Raw genomic sequence first — 20,147 nt, forward strand, 5'->3', positions numbered from 1 at the left:
TGAAAATAAATAAATAATGATTATGACCTTATTATCAAAGTTCAAAGGCTCTAATGTATGATAAAGAATGCAGTTAAAAATTTTAGCTCTGAAATTCTGTAGACAATCCCATAGCTCCAAATCACAAGCGGACAAAGTAAAAGTACAGCATGATATTTTTTTCTTTCCACTTAGTATAAGTTAGTACTAGTATTTTACTACTCATGTGAAGAAATGTATATTAGTGTGTGTTGATCTAATGGAAGTATGATTAATGTCCGATGGGAATTCGAGTTCATTGTGATGCGACCTAAACTTATACTCCCTATTCATTTACAAATAAAAAAGATTATGCACACCAATAGTTTTATTATTATACATTTATTAAACATATACTCAAAGGCGCCATTCTTCTCAATTAAAACAACAATTCTTAGAGTCCAAATAATAGAACTCACCCTAAACTAATTATAGAGAGAAATTTCATTTAGTCTATAAACTTTACATTTATTGGCTTACATAGCTGATGTGGGATATTGAAGCTAGTACAACTATACAACGAAATGCTCTATATAGTAAAATTATGTTGTTACATATCATTCGATCTAGATATACCTCTTCAATTGTGAAAAAAAAAATTTTACCTATCAAGTATACTATTTTGTATATTTAACTATGACTTTTAGTTTCTAAACAGGAGCATAATTTTACACATGATCTTTTGAAAAATAATATCTCATTCCCTCTATCCCAATATAGTTAGCCGTATTATTATTTGGACCTTCTCAAAGTGATTGGGTCGTTTTATTTTTTGGCAAACATTTTATTCTATCGAGTGTTTTACTCTCTCTTTCTCCCTCGTACTTGATTTTTTCCACTTTAATCTTTAAACATCATTTAAATTCATGCCCAAAAGATGTCTCGACTAACTTGGAACATATGGAGTTATCGATAGTTATGTCGAAAATTGACATTAGTTATATGTACAATCTAGCTAGTGACTCTTTAACTATTACAATCTCATAACTTCAATGAGTTATCAAATTAATTTTGTATAGTTATAAAAAGTCGAAATTCAATTGCAACTTAATATATTTCTACTATACTCTAGTTGGGAGAACGGATATTGAACACCTATATTTATCACTCACAAAAATAAAGAATACCATTTGAACTACACAATTCGTGATTGACCAATATTTAAAATTGAGCTCTTAACCTTGTAACTACAATTGGACATAAAACTCTTCAATTTCATTTAATTATAATCCACATGACTCTTCAACAACGAGAAAATAAACATTAACACTACATATAAGTAGCCCCATTACATGGTCCAAATCATTCATCACCATTCACAAGAAAAGCATAGCACAATTCTATTTTAACATCCAAATATGGATCACATCAGTTATCCCTTACTTTTCACACACTTCTCATTGATTCTCATCTGCACAATATTGATTCCCACTCCACAAATCTCAGCCGTCGGTTTCCCAATCAACGTGTGGCCCAAGCCCACCACCTTCCTGTGGCCCCGCCCACAGGCAATCGCGCTCTCCCCCAACTTCACCATCTCCGCCCCGCCCCACCCCCACCTCACCCCCGCGTCCGCCGCTACCTCCGCCAGATCCTCACCGAGCACCATCGCCCCCTCGTCACCCCGAATCTCAACCTGACCTCATCGCCTCCGCTCGCCGCGCTCACCATAACCATCTCCGACGCCTCCGCCCCGCTCGCACACGGCGTCAACGAATCCTACTCCCTCACCATCCCCGACGACGGCAGCGCGGCGGCGCTGTCGTCGGAGACCGCGTGGGGCGCGATGCGGGGGCTGGAGACGCTGTCGCAGCTGGTGTACGGTGATCCGTCGTCGAGGGTTGCGTGTGGGTTGTACATTTCCGACGTACCACTGTTTATGCACAGGGGATCATGCTCGACACCGCGCGGAACTACTACGGAGTGGAGGATCTGCTGCGGCTGATTGCGGCGATGAGCATGAATAAGTTGAACGTTTTCCATTGGCATGTTACCGACTCGCACTCGTTCCCGCTGGTGGTGCCGTCGGAGCCGGAGATGGCGGCGAAAGGAGCGTACGGCGAGGGTATGATGTACACGGTGGCGGATGTGAAGAAAGTGGTGGAGTTTGGGCTGGAGCGCGGCGTTAGAGTTGTGCCGGAAATTGATATGCCTGGTTAGTTTATCGATTTTGTATTAAAACTCGTCTCGTTTACTACAAAATTTTGGTATGTCTACCAAACTTGGTCACCATTTAGATTTTTAGTAGCTTTTTTTTGTAAACTAGTCTTGCTTTTTCATTTTGCGTCTTTAACCAAAATTAGAGGTGTCTTTTATTTATAGTATTAAAACATTGTTCAGTACTAAGTTATTTAGTCTTATTTTTAGTACTTTATTATGTCCACCAAAATTAATGCGTTGGCTTTGTTGCAGCACACACGGGATCATGGGCCAAAGCCTACCCAGAAATCATCACATGCGCCGATGTATTCTGGTGGCCCGCAGGAGCTAGTTGGGACGACCGGTACGCAGCCGAGCCAGGAACCGGCCAACTCAACCCCTTGCACCCGAAGACCTACCAAGTGGTCCAAAACATAGTCCACGATGTCGCCTCCATGTTTCCGGACCAATTCCTCCATGCGGGAGCCGACGAGGTCACTCCAAACTGCTGGAAACTCGACCCTACCATTCAGTCATTCCTCTCCAAAAATGGAACCCTCAGTCAGATCCTCTCTACCTTCATCAACTCAACCCTACCTTACATCCTCTCTCTGAACCGCACCGTGGTTTATTGGGAGGACGTGTTGCTTGACGCCATGATCAGCGTGGACCCCTCATTGCTTCCAACGGAACACGTGATTCTTCAGACGTGGAACAACGGCCCAGATAACACCAAGAGGATCGTTGCTGCCGGCTACCGCGCTATTGTCTCATCCTCGGATTTCTACTACTTGGACTGCGGCCACGGTGATTTCATCGGAAACAACAGCGAGTATGATCAGCCGCCCGGTGCAAACCAGACCGATGGCGGGTCGTGGTGTGGCCCGTTCAAATCGTGGCAGCTTATCTATAACTACGATATAACGTACGGGCTGAGCCCCACGGAGGCAGAGCTGGTTATAGGCGGGGAGGTGGCGCTGTGGTCGGAGCAGGCGGATTCTACCGTCTTGGATCAGAGGATCTGGCCTAGGGCTTCGGCCATGGCAGAGACGCTGTGGTCGGGGAACCGGGACAGTTCCGGGAAGAAGAGGTCTGCCGAGGCCGTGGATCGCCTCAACGAGTGGCGGTACAGGATGGTCACAAGGGGGGTTAGGGCTGAGCCTATTCAGCCGCTCTGGTGTATCAAGAATCCGGGCATGTGCAACACCGTGCAGTAGTAGCGGAGTGACGATTTCATGACTATGAAAGATGTGGTTTTAAAACCTACTAGTTTATCCTAAATTATTTGTGTTATTTTTGGGTGAGATGTTGAGAATGAACTCTTTAGTTGGTTGGTGTATTCATTATTGTAATGAATAAAGTTGCATAAAATTCTCTAAATTCAAAATAAAATAGATATGATGCATGTTTCTTCAATTAAGAAACTTACACCACCACTCTCTATCTTAACTAACATAGGTACATCAATGAATAATAATTGACATGCAGAATAATGTTTGAGCTACAAACAACTTTCCCCAAAATAAACTTATTTTCTATTTTGGGGAATACAAATCCTAGAATAAAGGTTTTGCAAGAAGGAAAACCAATTCAATATATATGTATTTTTCTCTTCATTTTCACTGGCAGTTGGAGTTTCTGCCAGGTCCCCCAAAGTAGAAGTACTCACCCCATTCACCACTCCTGCCAAGCTGAATATTGTAGCAGCTCGACTGCTCCGTGAAAGTTCCAATGTCTTTAGGAGCCCTCAAGTTGTTCGACTCGTCTACCACCTGAATATTTCTCACATAACTCGACTTACCAAATCCCTCATCGGGGAAATGGCCACTGCCCATCTGTGTGGTCGTGTGTTGCCCGTCTGACTCTGAGTTCACAACCTCGCCTCCCCATTCGACCATAGAAGCACTGTCTGATAAGTAGGAAAACAGAAACGCTGGCCAGTATCCCAGCACGTAGTCGTTCCCAAATTGCATCCACCAATTCCCCTCCTTCGGGTCCTAAAAGGAATTACAACGAGCGTTAATCAACAACATAAACAGATCATTTGTCTTTTACCCCTTATTTTATAGCAAGAAAGAATTTACAGCATGACTTTCCACAGGTCTAAACAAATAAGAAATGACAAATGAGTAGAAAGCTGTACACACTCAAATATATGCTCAAAAAGTGTGTGCCATCCTGAACATGATGAAATATATGTTAGAGCACAGAACAGAGAAAAGCATGTAATAATGTCAGAGATTCCAAGTAGTATAATATATCCAAGATCTGAATGAAACTTGTCTATCAGTTGCATAATATATTATCCACTAACTGCCATCGGAGTAGCATTATCTTTCTATTGTTAATCATAGAGTTGGAAGCAGGGCCCATTTTTTATACCTTCCAAACAAGTATGCTGATATCATATTGGGAACCACGGTAGCTCGAGAGGGGATAGATGCTGGCCCCCATCGCTATTTGATTGTTGATTTGAATAAAACCCGAGCACAGCAAGTTGTAGCACCCCGTGGCTTGATAAGCATCACTCTACAATTTGACATTTCAACAATATTCAAGAATTAAGATTAAGGCTAAACCAATGTAACTAACTTCATTAGAAATTGGATGACTTACAGTCCAGTAGGTGAAGAGTCTTGTGTTGTTATCTCCATACAAATCTGGACTAACCTAATAAAAATTTCCACCAAAATCACCACAAGTTAGTCGAAAAGATCATTCGTACAGTCATAAGCTGAATGAATGTAGACAAGATTCACCTGCCAGCCAGCCTCGATGCTGTTGAGATCTGATGCAAAAGAGCCTCCAAGAAGCCAGAGCTGAGACAAGCTGAATTCATTTGTTTGTTGAATTTTAGGATCCCATACATTTATGGTAGCCTTTGCTCCATAGTATTGATCTCCTTCAACATATGCTATGGCATGCTAAAGAGCTCCAAACATTACAAAATTCAAAACAATCAACAAAAAGTTCAAAAACCTTGAAACAGTGGACACAAAGTGCAGCAATTATAAAAAGACTCCCCTTTTCTTCCAAAAGTCCCACCTTTTCAAGAACCCAATTCGAAAATTTGAAAAGGTAGATGAATTCCTTTTACCTGATGCCCATTTTGGTTAATAAGATCAGGCTGAGGTTTGGCATAAGTTGGTGGTGTAGGAATAGTTTTGTGCTTCTTCTTCCCAAATGATTGGATTGAGCTTGCTCTCAGCAAATCCTCTTCTCTTGTTCTCCTCACCGGAATCGTCCCTTGGCCACACCCCCCACTCTTGTGCCACAGCTGAGCTATCCCACTTTCTCCCTTGCCCACTTTCTTGCCGTCTCTGTACAGCCCTTCCGGGTGATAGCTAGGCATCATCTGCCACAATTCAACCACTCCCACCATCAAAACAACATTCAAGATTTGAAAAAAAAGGAAACAAAGTGAAGAATACCTGAATTGTGTGATTCTTGAAATGGGGATGATCGAAAGCTGGTTGGTGAGATATAGGGATGCAGTCTATGATATCACCATCTGGGCTCTACTTAAAAAAGAAGGGCATTTTCCTGTCAGCTTTTCACACACACACACAAAAAAAACACACAAGAGACATGCAAGAATACCTTGATGGACTTGACAGGAGGCTTGTTCAGGCGGCTGAGGTGGCGCTTAACTTCGAGATTCCGGCGGCGCGCGGCGGAGCCCGAGCCCGGCGCTGCCAGCACGAAGAGAAGCCACAAAACCAATTTTACCTTCATATCCACTGGGGAAAGCTTGTCAAGATCGACACTTTTTCAAGAATTGAGCTTTAAAAAGGCAGTGATCATTCACGGTGTGCTTCAATTATCTCTCCTTTTGAAATAATTGAAGGCTGGAGGGGTTGAGAGGTTTTTGCTTTTTATCCTGTGGAACCCGTTTTGGTGCTTATCATGGTGTAGTAAGTGGTTAATACTCGTTCTAGATTGAAAAAAATGAATTGAAAAATAAAAATGGAAATTTGGGAAAAATCCAATATGGGGTTGCCGCCGTCTACCGACGCAATTGTTGGAGCTTGTTAAATTTAATTTTATATCCTCACAGTTTCAATCACTTGTCGTTTCAGATCTCTCGTTTGTGATTTTGAGAGAGAATTATTCATTATTTATTTAATCCTTAACCGTACGATTTTACATTTTCAAGCAGTGGGAATTGATCGTGATTTTTAATTATTACTATTTGACAATTTTTAATTAAAAATATGATAGAAGGGTGCTTTAGCCTAACCCAACTATTTCTATGTTCTGCTCTGATTGCATGCCTCATTGACTAGAGTGCCTATTTCAACTTTTATCATAATACTAGCAATGGGGCATCTTATGCGCGCTCTATGCACCGCCACGTCATCTTTTTTATCTCCCTACCCTTCCCACTTACAGTGGGGCCCTAAGGGGCGCCCTATAGATTTTACTATTGTTTATTTAATTAATTTAAATATTTTCAAAATATATAATGCAAACTAATTAAAAAATGCAATGATTAAATAAAAACCGGCGAATACTGCATTGATTAAACAAAAGTTACACGATTCAAGTTGGCTAATCTACGAAATTCTCAACTTCCGGCGCAGCTCATCGATCAACTCCCGGAGGTATTCGGCTTTGGCGGGGTCGGTACACTTCTCGAGGGCCTTGTGCGTCTGCAACAACGTCCGCGCCATTGAGGCTGTTGTTAACTCCACATACGCGGCGGTCGTCGGGTTCAGGGTCGGGATCGGGATCGCCGATGGGGCGGCGGCGGTCGAGGATGATGTCGTCGTCTCCTTCCCCTTGTTCTTCGCAGCCTTGACGCCTATGGGACATCGGGAGGACAGCGGTGTGCCGGAACTCTCATCCTCCGCGTACGTCCGGTTGAGGTCCACCGGACGAGTTCCGCTTTCGCTGCTCGTGTAACCACCAGCTTCGGTGGTCTTCGTCCTCTTTGTCGCACCGGTGTGCAGAATCTCGCCTTGCAATTTCTGTTTGTCCCTCAAGAGCGCCCAGATGTTGAAATGCTTGAAGTCGCCGTACATGGACTAGTACGACAACAGCGATCTATCGCGCACATCGCTCAAGCTCTCGTCGCTTCCCTGCTCCCTCGAGCACTTCTCGTACTCCGCCGCGAACAGGTTGACTTGTTTCTTCACCTGGTCCCAGTGCTTGCGGAGCTGCTCCCTATGACGCTTGTACGCGATCGACGGCTTCGCCTCATTGTAGCGCTCGGCGATGCGCTTCCAGTACGCAAGCTGCTTCTGGTTGTTTGCGAATATCGGGTCCTCCGAAATATCTACCCAACACCTCGCCAAGACGAGAGTTTCATCCGGTTGGTAGTTCGTCCTCGCCAAATTTATCGTAATACTAGCAATGTGGCACCTTGTACGCCCGGTGCCGGATCCGCTTCTTTCTGGCAGGGGCGGCAGCGGCGGATGGGGTGGCGGCGGCGCAGCAGGAGGGGGCGAAGGGTCAGGTTGGAGACGGCTCCATGTCAGACAAACCGTACGAATCCGTACTGAATTCGGGATCGTACTGCGCGTTGGCGTCGAACGACCGATATTCGTCGGGTTCTATACCCGGCCAACGCGCATCACCCACAAACATCGGACTATTGGGACTTGAATCCATTTCGTAGTAAATGTGAGTTTCGAGAGTGGAATCGTGAAATGAAATGTTACAAATGAAGGTGGGGTAGGGGGTATTTAAACAAAATTTTCGAATTTAGCATTAAAAAAAATAAAAAAAATGCGCGCCATCGTCCGCGTCGCCCACAATGGCGCCCGATGGTGCGGACGATTGCCTATCGGGAGCGCTTCTACCACGGACGAAGCATAGGGCGTGGGCTTAGGGCGTCGCATCGTCCGGGCACCCACAATGGTGCCCGATGGCGTGCCTGAGGACGATGGCACGCATCGGGCGCGCCTTCGGGCGCCCCATTGTGGATGCTCTTAGAGCATCCACAATGGGACGGATGTCCCGGTGGACATCCCGACGGACTTCCCAAAAACACCTCCTGCAACATCATAAGGACATCCCACTACACAATGGCGGACATCCCCAAGGACATCCCGACAAACATCCACAAAATACAATAAAAAATCGGGACGTCCGCCGGGATGTCTGTCATGTCAACGCAATGGCGGACGTCCCGACGGACGTCCCGGAAAGCCGCGGAACTCCGGTGTCCGCAGCGGACGTCCGTATCCGTATGCATGCTGCCTAATGACGGACGTCCGACACGCCGGTCCGACGTCCGCCGGGACATCCGCCATTGTGGATGCTCTTAGTCATTAGAAGAGTTATAATACAGCTCCATGTGAATCACAAAATTGTACTAGTACATTTTGCCATTTTAAGTAATACCAGTGTATACTTATTTCTTTATTAATTTTAGGCATATTTTATTATTTTTATCGAGGTTTTCACATGTGTTTTCTCATTTCTGCACTCACAATTATACACACTATCTAGTAAAGTAATATCCATTTTCCAATCAAATTAAACTATATTCTGTTTGAATTATGTCATAACTTAGTGTTTGCTGTTGCATGAGACCTATAAAGAAGACTTATGTAAGAAATTTTATTGCATTTGTTTCTCTATATGTATATTCAACATAAAAAAGACCAAGCACAGATAAAAGATCATATATCATCAACCAAAAACACAGTCATAAAAATTAGTCATCTCAACCTAATTTCCACTTAATCATCAAGTTATTTGTCATTTGTTTACGAAAACTGAGAATCATGAGCACCAACCTTGAGTCTGAAGAGTCTCATCTTGTCGAACGCCTAGTATATATTTAATTTTAGAAGTATAACAAGTACTCCATAATTATATTTATCTCTTTATTTATACTCCATATTATTTTAAGTGTGTCTTATTACAGCTATTGATTAATTCTACATACAGTATTCATATAGTACTACTACTTTAATTTTAAGTAGTTCTTTGTTTAATCATAGTATAACTCTAAATTTTGATACAATTTATTTATTGCGTGCGTTACATATTTACTGTGTAAATGCAATACTTTTATGATCTTTAATGGTCAAAATCGCATTTAAATTGACTAATAACTTCTCCTTATAATTCAAGTTGATATTAGACATTCGATGAAAGTAAATATGGAGTATTGAATAGTTAAATGTACATATTAATAAAATGAACATGAATCGTTATATACTAAAAAGATCTCGCATAGGTTTTAGGCCATTATAGCAATGGGGCGCCTTAAGGCGCGCCCTATGGTGCGCCACTTCATCAGTTTTATCCTCCTACCCTCACCTGCAATGTGGCGCCCTAAGACGCGCCCTATATGTTTACTATTGTTTTGTTAATTAATTTAAATGTTTTCAAATATGTAATGCAAACTAATTAAAAAACACAACGAGTAACTAAAAACCGGCGAAGATTGCATTGATTAAAAATTAATACATTTATAAAAAACCTTCATTTCAATCACACAACATAAACATCTTAATAACTCGAAGAAGCAAATTCTCGTTTCACCGAATTCTACTTTTTAATCATAAATTATCATTTTTTATCACATTATCATCTTAATAAATGTATAAAACAATTTAGTTTTCAAGATATCTCAACTATTGTTTGTAGTCCAATGGTTTGGATTATTGCCTTCCAAGCAATAGACCTGGGTTTGATCCCCGTCAAATGCATTTTTTTAAGTAAAATGCGTGCCATCGTCCGCGCCCGAGGACAGTGGACCCCATCGGGCGCCCCATTGCTGGTGCCCTTAGTTAGGAGCTCGGAATTTACACCATCGAATTTTCAAGTACCATTTCTTGAGCTCAACCGCAACATCTTTACAAAGAAATCTAATACTCGTATTGAGACACATATAATATTTTTAATTTTAATCGATAATAAAATTATTATTCGTAGATCAATTAATTCAACTTTTAAATTCTAAAGCAACTAATAAAAGAGGATATAATTGTGAATTTTCCCTTCAGTTATGGAAAGGTGCAGACATTTTAAAAAGTTGACATTAGATAGTCAATATCTTACTTATCATAGGACCATGCTGTCTGAAATCCTCACTTTTGATTTCCATCTAATTTTACCTAGCAAAAATAATAAAGATCAAATAATTTCTCACCTTTTATACTCCATCATAATTCATAACTACCTAATACTATATCAAATTTCAACGCACAAATTAAATGACCTCCTTGATGTTTTCTTTTACCCACTCGGTCGAATCATTATTGCAAATAATTACCTAAGTGAAAAAAAAAATTATCATGATGAGTGATCAGATTACATGTTTGAAAACTTCAATGCAATTTTTTTATGTGAAAGTTCAATTTAATATTTCTACATATAATGGTGAATTAACTTATACTAGTGTGACAGATTTGAATCCTTGATCTGATTAACAAAATTGGGAATTTGTGGAACTCACCAATTAAAAGAGAAGAATGTGGGAAGTTAATGACTATAGTCCCACAATGTGTTTGTAGTATTAGATATTGGAAGACAACCAAAATTAATGTTGTTGGGTCGTGTAAGAAATTGACAAAAATAAGTTGTGTGGAGGTGCTTCTTTGAACCTGCTTAAATCCATAATGATTTTATCTATAAATTTTATATTTTATAATTAAGTGGAAGTATTATTTCTGAATATTATAAATTTCACATGATTTATAAGGGTCGGTTATTTTATCCCCACTCTTCAATAGTAGCTCACTAGGCTCGTGCAAAACTACTCATACGTGTGACCACTTACACTCTATTTTTAATTTTTTATCCAGTTTTTTTTTTCAAATTTCACTATGATCATAAGAGCAATATAATGCACGTGTAGATTCCATAAGTAATATAAATTGGAATGTAACTGTGATGATTATTCAAACTCTAACCTTATTTTATTTTAATGATATTTTATTTGTACTATCGCATATACTCCATAATTATTTTTTTCGTTTTAAGAAAAAGAAAGGAATCCTTTCTTGAGAGAGCGAGAGAGTTCTTTTGCCGATAGAGACGGGGAGAGATTTTTCTTTAATTTTGTTTTGTGGGAAAACGTATAGATATGTTTTTCTATAGGAAAACATAGAGTAGTGATTTAGGGAAACCAGTACTTATATGCATAAATAGATAACACGAATTTAGTTCACTATAAGAGCGATTTAGTTCACTATAGGAAGGAGTGAAACAAAACGCATTTACAGTGAACTAAATCCTTCACGAAGTAAATACTTCACTATAATAGTGTTTCGGTTCACTTCTTCCTGTAGTGAACTAAATCACTCTTATAGTTCATCACTCTTATAGTAAACTAAATCGCTCATATAGTGAACTAGACAATTTTGATCTAATGGCTGAGATTTGTTCTCTAATTATACACTTAATATTAGTTATACTTTGATCATCTCCCGGAAAACATATTTTCATTTTTTTACATCCTATAACTAGTAGGAAAACATATTTTCATTTTTTTTACATCCTAAACCAATTATAGTTTCTTGTTTCTGTTAAAGGTATACTTTTTTTCTTAATTCTTACTAACTAAAGCATATTTTAATGAACAAGTAGGTTTTTACATCCTATAACTAGTAGGAAAACATATTTTCATTTTTTTTACATCCTAAACCAATTATAGTTTCTTGTTTCTGTTAAAGGTATACTTTTTTTCTTAATTCTTACTAACTAGAGCATATTTTAATGAACAAGTAGGTTTTAACCACAAGACTGTAATTATGATATCATAATGTTTTAAGGTTAATTTAAATTTCAGTGTTCCACCTTTTTGAGTTTCTAGACTTGTTTTCCCAGTTTTTATAGAGCTTTTAGGGCATCGGCACTGGCGCGCCCTATGGCGCGCCACGTCATCAGTTTTATCCTTCTTCCCCCCCACCTGCAGTGGGGCGCCCTAAGGCGTGCCCTATGGCGCGCCACATCATCATTTTATTGTTTTGTTTAATTAATTTAAATATTTTCAAATAACAAATAACGAGTAAATAAAAAACATCTAAATAACAAATGGCGACGCATTAATAAAAAAAAGTTACACCATTCAACTTACAAAAAAAAATAACTCAGTCGGTGCAATTCCCAACTTCCGACGCAGCTCATCAATTAACGCCTGGAGATATTCGGCTTCGTCGGGGTCGGTACACTTCTTGAGGGCCTTGTGCGTCTGCAATAACGTCCTCGCCATCGACGCTGTTGCCAACGACTCAAACGCGGTGGCCGTCTGGGTCGGGAGCGTTTCCGGGAACGGAGATGGGTTTGCAGCGGTCGAGGATGAGGTCGCGGTCGCCTTCCCCTTGGCCTTCGCAGCCTTGACGCCGGGAGGACACCGGTGTGCCGGAACTCCCTTCATCCACGTACGTCCGGTTGAGGTCAACCGGGTGATTGCCGCTGCCGCTGCTCGTGTAATCACCAGCTTCGGTGGTCTTCGTCCTCTTCGGCGCACTAGTGTGCAGAATTCCACCTTGGAACTTCTGCTTGTCCCTCAAGAGCGCCCAGATGGCCTCGTGCTTGAAGTCGCCGTACATCGACCGGTACGACAACAGCGCTTTAGCGCGCACGTCGCTCCCCTGTGCCCGCGTGGACTTCTCGAACTCCGCCGCGTACAAGTTCACTTGCTTCTTCACTTGATCTCAGTGCTTGCGGAGTTGCTCACGTTTGCGCTTGTACGCGGTCGGCGGCTTGGCCTCATTGTAGAGGCCGGCGATGTGCTCCCAGTACGCGCCCTGCCTCTGGTTGTTCGCGAAAATCGGGTCTTCCGATATATCTACCCAACACCGGGCCAAAATGAGGGTTTCGTCGTCGGTGTAGTTCGTACGGCCGGGGGCGTACTCATCGCAATTTCCGGGAGGCGGCAACTTCTACTCCCGCTGCCGGTTCCGCTTCTTTTTGGCTGGGGCGGAAGCGGTCGCGGCGGGTTCGGGATCGGAAGACTGCTCCATGTCAGACAACCCGTACGATTCTGTACTAAAATCGGGATCGTACTGGGTGTCGGCGTCGAACGAACGATATTCGCCGGGTTCTGTACCCGGCCAACGCGCCTCTCCGCTAAACATAGGACTATTGGGACTTGAATCCATTTCGCAGTAATTATGTAAATGTAATAATAAGTTTCAAAACTGAAATCGTGAAATGAAATTACAAATGAACTCTATTTATAAAAAACGAAACTGCGTGCCATCGTCCGCGTCGATCGTCCGCGTAGCTCACAGTGGGCCGGACGATGGTGCGGACGTGGCCTATCGTCCGCGGCCATCGTCCGCGTAGGCCGCAATGGGGCGGACGATGGCGCGGACGATGGGCATCGTCCGCCCTATACTCCGCGCCCTTAGTATAGGGCGCGACGATCGTCTGCGGCCTATGTCACGCACCCGCAATGGGGCGGACGATGGCGGGCGCGGACGATGCGCGCTATCGGGCGTTCCATCGTCCGCCCCATTGCGAATGCCCTTATTTCTACAAAGATTGAAGAATTGAGTGTTTATACTGTGCATTCACGAGTTTATTTATTTTTTATCCTTCCTTTCAATAATGACTTATTTAATTCTGAAATGTTGAATTCAATCACGAGTAGCTATTTTTTTAGGGTTTGAATATTTTTTGGTTTGATTCATGTGAATTTCTTTGTTGTATGTCATTTGCGATTTATAATTCTTGGTGGTTATTATCATATTTAGATAGTTGACCACTATTAGTGCTTGTGACAAGGTCAAAACATTCTTACACTATTTAGATTGCGATTTCTATTAGCTACTCATAGTTAGGCAATAAGCTGTATCCCATGATAAAAAAAATTTATTTGAATTCAATTCAATTCGTGGTCGACTTTTGGAATACAAATTTAAATTGTTTGGTTATGCGGCACTACATATATAAATCTCTTTTAGGAAGAAATAATTTAATAATACAAGAAAAGGATTCGAGATACGCTTTTATTAATGTTGATGGAATAATGATGTGGGCGATTTTGTCATAATTAAATTCTTCTTTTTTTTTATCGTAAAGTTATTTAATCAATGGTTCTTCCACTTATGTGAAAAGTATGTGGCATTAATATTACAAATCACGGGCCTTGTTAATAATTTGATTCATGATTGTGATAAAAATAATTTGATTGATGATGATATAGCAGTCTTCACATACATTCTATCCACTAAAAAACTATGTAATTTTAGTCATTTTGCCGCTAAAACAAAGAATTTTTGTACTCGAATTATCCTTGAAAACAACGAGTTCGAGAATATTATTCATTTATTTATTTGTAATTTTTTCTTTCCTTTTCTTATTATTTTTTTATACTTTTGTATCCTATATCTTCTGTCTTTCTTTCTTATTGAGTCTTGTCCATTTATAATTCTTTATAAGTGAATTCAAAAGAACAGATAGAAGAAGAAATAAAAGTGCGCATAACCAATTTGATAGTAATTTCTAATTAGTCACTTTCGATTTGGTAAATAATTGTTAATATACGACACACGTTGAGTCCTTTTCAACTAAAAATATTCTCCCGTGTATCATATAAGCATATGCATTATATGAAGAATACATTTATGAGCATTTGTCAATGTCTTTATTTATATTATGAATTTTCCAACTTATTTTATACCCATATTAGATACCTATCATCGAGGTTTTTTAAAATTTAAATAAAAGCTCTAAAACCATCCACAACGATGGCCATTTTGTCCTTGCCTGAGGGAATGCTGTATTGCGGAGCGTTGAGCCTTCAACTGCCCCAATTCAAATATACAATCGTATGTAAATAGATATGTAAGAGCATGTTATTACGAGAGTTAAGTGATAAAAGAGAAAAAAAAGAGGTATTTATCTCATAAATAATAACTTCATTTCTCTATAAAAAATATTCTCATTTTACTATAAATGAACTCTACAATGAAAAGTTACATTTCACTTTTCGAATTTTGGTAATGAGTCTTGCATCCAACTAAATCATTCTATTAAAAAATTATTATATAAAAGTGAAATTCAAATTTTATTAACTTTTCCTATTAATTTGTATTTATATTTCTTAAAACTCACGCTGAAACGTGGAGAATTAATGATTTCGAGCATGATTTCAAGGGAGTAGATCGATAAATGGGCTGTCAGGTTTGTGTCTTATGGAGAAGACAAAATATCTTCAGCTTTATGAAGCCCAATTAGATAAGAGAAGTTGAAAGATATGGGCCCATATCATTTATATTCACTGGGCCTATTTGGTCAGCTGTACCGTACAAATTTAATTGATTAGTTTTATTTATAAAGGCTTGGGCCATGAATCTGATTCTCAGCTTTTGTACGGTTTTGAAATCAGTTTCCTCTGTCTATTACTCCCTCCGTCCCACTCAAGATGGCCACATTCTTGAGCGACACGAGATTTTAGGAAGTGTGGTTAGGTGGAATAAAGTAAAGCGGAAAAAGGTAGTTGAATATTTTAATGAGAAGATAGGAGATTATTTCCAAAATTGGAAAATAGTCATCTTGATTGAGACAAACAAAAAAGTAAATGTGAACATCTTGAATAGGACGGAGGGAGTAAAATTTAGAAAAAGAATTGAATTTACTTATGGAAGACCTGTAAATTTCAGTTTTATAAATATATATATTTTTTAAATCAAGAATTCATTTCCATTGATACCTTCAAATACAAAGATAGCACTACAAATTTTCTACTTGCTTCAAGCCTTCCCTCTTTAAAACTAACGATCTTTATGTATTACTCTCTTCGTCCCAACTTAAGAGTCCTAATTAATTAGAACACGGATTTTAAGAAATGTAAAGAAAAGTGAGTTGAATAAGTTTGTAGAATATGAGTCTCACTTATATATATATCACTTTTATAATAAAATGTGAGTGAAATAAGTTGGTGGAATTTGAGGCCTACTTACTATTTATGGTAAAAGTGAAATATGACTCTTAAGTTGAGATGGACAAAAATGACAAAACATGACTCTTAAATTGGGACGGAGAGAGTACTATGTTACTATATACTTTAATACTAACACCTTTCTTTCTTCACAACGTAATAGAATGATAATTTTCAATATATCCAACTTCGATTCAGTTTATCCCTTTTTTTCTTGAAGAATCCATTTTTCTCCTTTATAATATGATACACTCATGTAGTTAGAAAAATGTGGATATAATACGAATCAACTCAAGATATTGAATTGCAAGTAAATGCCTCAAAAAAGTATGCGGCACCACCTCTTCATTTAATGTCCCTCGCAATTAATTGAATATTGGACCTACAAGAACTCTTCATCAATAAAAATATAAAATCAATCTTTTTTTCTTGTAAAATATAGGAACAAGATTTCGTCTTAGCTATGATATAAATTGAATACCAAATATGAGGGTCCCACTCCCAGTTCTTGTTCTCATTTTGCGAGTTGTAAATCTACGAGATCTTATTCTTCTTCTTAATTCCATTTATAACTCCAAAATTTATTATGCCAAATAGAGTCAAAAGACACCTATAGCAAATCTTTGTATACCATAAATAAATGTGTAATAGTGAATAAAATACATTATACACTATATGCATTTCATGTAAAATTGACATTGTAAGTGAACCAAGGTACTTGTACATACAATAATCATGTTTTACATCATAAAAATGACATTGTAAATAAAATTATACTAGTATTAAGATCTTTGATTGATAATAAATTTTTTTTTTTGATTGATAATAAGTTTCTATCAAGCTTTTTTAGTGAAGCCCGTTAGTTGGACAAACCAAAATTTAATATTCCCTATGTCCTAATCAACATGTTTATGTTTCTTTTCTAGTTTGTCCCACTCGACATATTCATTTTCTATATTTGAAAATAATTCCCTTTCTCTCTATTAAAATTTTTAGCTATTTTTTTATGTTTACTTACTCCATCTGACAACTCCTTCTACAATCTTACTAAAAAATGCTAACATCTTGAGTGAGTGAGACATGAGAATACTACGAATTTCTAAAAAGATAATGACTTTTTAAAAAGATTAATTTAAATTTTGAAAAAGTATCTAACTTGAGGATAAATGAATCAAACTTCAGTTTAGTACGAATTTGACTCTCTTGCAACCTTGTATAAAATCAAATGAGGGGCTGAGGCCATCCACAACGATGTTCCTATACCGTTCTTAAACCGTTCTTTAAACTACTATTTACGGGCCCCACTGTACTTTTTTACTCCATTCCTTAACTAAGGAACGGAACCTGCAACCCTCCGTTCCTTAACCGTTCCTTAAATGACTATTCATTCAATTTCATTTTTTTTATTTCCAACTCAATTCTATTAAAAAACACACTTTAATAAAAAACAAACACACTTTATTAAAAAAACACAACATTAAAACAAAGTTACAACTTAAACTTAAAAAAATAAAAAGCACACACTTAAAATCCTAAAAAAATAAAAGTACACAATTTTAATAATTTCATCCACCAAAGTTTGCCCAAATGTGCTCAATTAGATCATGTTGGAGTTGGGTGTGGGCGCTAGAGTCGCGTGTCCTTGCACGAATAGATAACCGTTCTTGTATAGACGGATGCGCTCCACTTCGAGGCAGACTACTTGCGGTTGAGCTTCCGGGGGATTCGGGGTCAAACCAATTTCCCGCCTCGGGTCCTTCGTCTTGGACAATCATGTTGTGCAAAATTATGCACGTATACATGATGTCGACCATGTTCTCCATGAACCACGTACGAGCCGGGGCTTTGATGATGTTGAAGCGCGCTTGGAGAACCCCGAACGCCCTCTCCACATCCTTGCGAGCAGTCTTCTGCTTCTGCGCAAAAAGAGCCTGCTTTGGGTTCGCAGACCCATTGCACGTCTTCACGAAGGTAGGCCACTTCGGGTAGATGCCATCGGCGAGATAGTACCCCATTTTATAAAGCCGGTTGTTGGCGACGAAGTTGATGGTCGGCGCTTTACCATCCAAAACTTCGGTCAAGAGGTCGGACTGGTGGAGCACGTTTACGTCGTTGTTCGACCCGGGGACCCCGAAGTACGCGTGCCAGATCCAAAGGCGGTAGTCGGCAACGTCGAGTATAACGGTTGGGTGGGTGCCTTTGTGGCCGCTCGTGTAGGACCCCTTCCACGCCACCGGGCAATTCTTCCATTGCCAGTGCATGCAATCGACGCTGCCGAGCATCCCGGGGAATCCGTGCACTGTTTCGTGAAGGTCGAGCAGGAACTGACAATCGGTCGTGCTTGGCCGCTGGAGAAATTCGTCGGTGAAGGCTGCCCGGACGCCTTTGCAGAATTTGAGCAAGCACATTCGCCCAGTGCTGTCTCCGATGTGGAGGTATTCGTCGAACATGTCGGCCGTTTGTCTAGTCGCAAGCTGGCGGATTGCTGCAGTACATTTCTGCAGCGTCGTGTGGCTGGGACGGCCGACCGCGTCGAACCCTTCCTGGAAGAACTCTTCCCGGGCTGCCAAAGTATTCGCGATGTGGAGAAATAACGGTTTCCCCATGCGGAAACGGCGATGGAAGTACGTATCTCCCCAAACCGGGTTATCGCAGAAGTAGTCGCGTACTAACCTTGCGGCGGCTTCCTCCCGGTTACGATGGATGTACGTACGGGAGCGTCGTTGGGGCGGCGCGGCTTCTTCCGCCTCCCGTCGTCTATCTTCTTCAAGTGATTGTTCCAATATTTGACGCATTTGTTCAAAAGGATCCATTAGTTTGATTAAATTTGAGAGAAGAAAAACAGAGTTGATTTGAGATGAAAATTGGGGTGGAAATAGAGAGGATTTGAGAGGAATAGATGTGTGTTTGTGAGTGAAATGAATATGAAATAGGAGTATTTATAGAGTAAATAAATTTAAAAAAATACAAAAAAAAATACAAAACGGATAAAAAAAACGGTCACAATACCGTTGCAAAAAATTTTTTTTATTAAATTCGAATTTTTTTAAAAAATTAATTATTGCGTCACGCGTGCGCTGAGAGCCCGCCACGTCGCCTCGGCGCGTGGCGGAACGTGTCGTGCCGCGTGCCGCGGCAACGACACTCGGCACGGCATAGGCACGGAATGGCGACGACACGGCGGCTGCAATGCGTACCGCCGCGGAACCGTTCCTCCGGAACGGCATAGGCACTGCAACGGCACAGCGTTGCGGGTGCTCTGAAGACGATACTTGAACAATGAAGAAGGTCCCACCAAAAGTAGCTTTCATTTCCATGTGAATGGCCAACCCACAAGAATCAATGAGCAATATTTCAATAGTAAAAGCCTAAATACTCCACCGACCCTAAATAAAAAGGAAATGAAATTCAATTGTCAATGACATCACAAAATTAATTACAAAAAAAATGTGTATCAATAAAGAATTAAAATGGTAGGTTGGTGGATTTAGTCAGAGAATTTTGGGACAGGGAGGGCCCACCGCCCACCGGCCGAAATGGCTTTCCAGGTATTAACAGAAACAAAGCCTTCATTCTTCATTCTTCATTCTAAAAAGAGCACATCTTGAAGTTCTATGTTTGATCAAATCTTTACAACTAGGTTTCTAATTAAAAAAATCAACTAACTTTACAACGAGAATCCCCATGTGATGCCTATAGATTCTCCATTTCTCTTAATCACCAAAATATTGGACTCAATAAGTTAGCAACTTATCAAACATTACGAGATTTGGGTGAGAACTTTGTCTTCTAATACTTTTTTAAGTTTGGAATTGGAGATAACAAGCTGTTGAATGGGAGAAATGTTGCAATAGATGATCTTATTTGAGGTACATGTATTGATCCAAGATAAGACCACGAATATAAGGGTTGTTTGATAATATAGTTTAGCCATCAATAGATCATGTTTCTGGTCGATTGCGTGTGTTTGCTACGATAATATGACTCGACCAGTGGGTTAGCCGGTCCAACCAGTTGAAGTAGTTTCACCGATTTGCTTAATAATTTAATTTTTGAAATATTGATCAAGATTATTAGAGTGAGCTTATATTGTTTATACATATAATATTAGAAAATAGTGCAAAGAAGATTGAAAATT

General features: G+C 39.9%; 2 protein-coding genes across 2 annotated transcripts; one reads left to right on the top strand and one right to left on the bottom strand.

The window, feature by feature from the left end:
* The first annotated feature begins 1,313 nt into the window (after positions 1-1,313).
* On the top strand, positions 1,314-3,544 carry LOC121791188 (beta-hexosaminidase 2-like). The gene is given in 4 exon segments (XM_042189217.1): positions 1,314-1,584; positions 1,587-1,907; positions 1,910-2,173; positions 2,431-3,544. Coding segments are annotated over 4 exon segments (1,737 nt in total). The 5' UTR covers positions 1,314-1,376; the 3' UTR covers positions 3,375-3,544.
* Positions 3,545-3,602: 58 nt separating this feature from the next.
* On the bottom strand, positions 3,603-6,142 carry LOC121791191. The gene is made up of 7 exons (XM_042189218.1): positions 5,758-6,142; positions 5,589-5,675; positions 5,255-5,512; positions 4,917-5,081; positions 4,774-4,827; positions 4,540-4,686; positions 3,603-4,154 (listed from the first exon to the last, which is right to left on the bottom strand). Exons 1-7 carry the CDS (start codon positions 5,890-5,892, stop codon positions 3,777-3,779), a joined length of 1,224 nt encoding a protein of 407 aa, XP_042045152.1. The 5' UTR covers positions 5,893-6,142; the 3' UTR covers positions 3,603-3,776.
* Between the last annotated feature and the right edge of the window lie 14,005 nt (positions 6,143-20,147).

Source organism: Salvia splendens, unplaced genomic scaffold (genome assembly GCF_004379255.2).
Source record: "Salvia splendens isolate huo1 unplaced genomic scaffold, SspV2 ctg749, whole genome shotgun sequence".
Lineage (NCBI taxonomy): Eukaryota > Viridiplantae > Streptophyta > Magnoliopsida > Lamiales > Lamiaceae > Salvia > Salvia splendens.

Bases quoted from the DNA above. Each gene is read 5' to 3' on its own strand.
- LOC121791191 (XM_042189218.1), bottom strand. From the start codon at position 5,892: ATGAAGGTAAAATTGGTTTTGTGGCTTCTCTTCGTGCTGGCAGCGCCG. The intron at 5,676-5,757 runs GTATTCTTGCAT...TTTTTTAAGTAG, and splicing joins CTCCTGTCAAGTCCATCAAG to AGCCCAGATGGTGATATCAT. The intron at 5,082-5,254 runs GTAAAAGGAATT...GGAGCTCTTTAG, and splicing joins TTAACCAAAATGGGCATCAG to CATGCCATAGCATATGTTGA.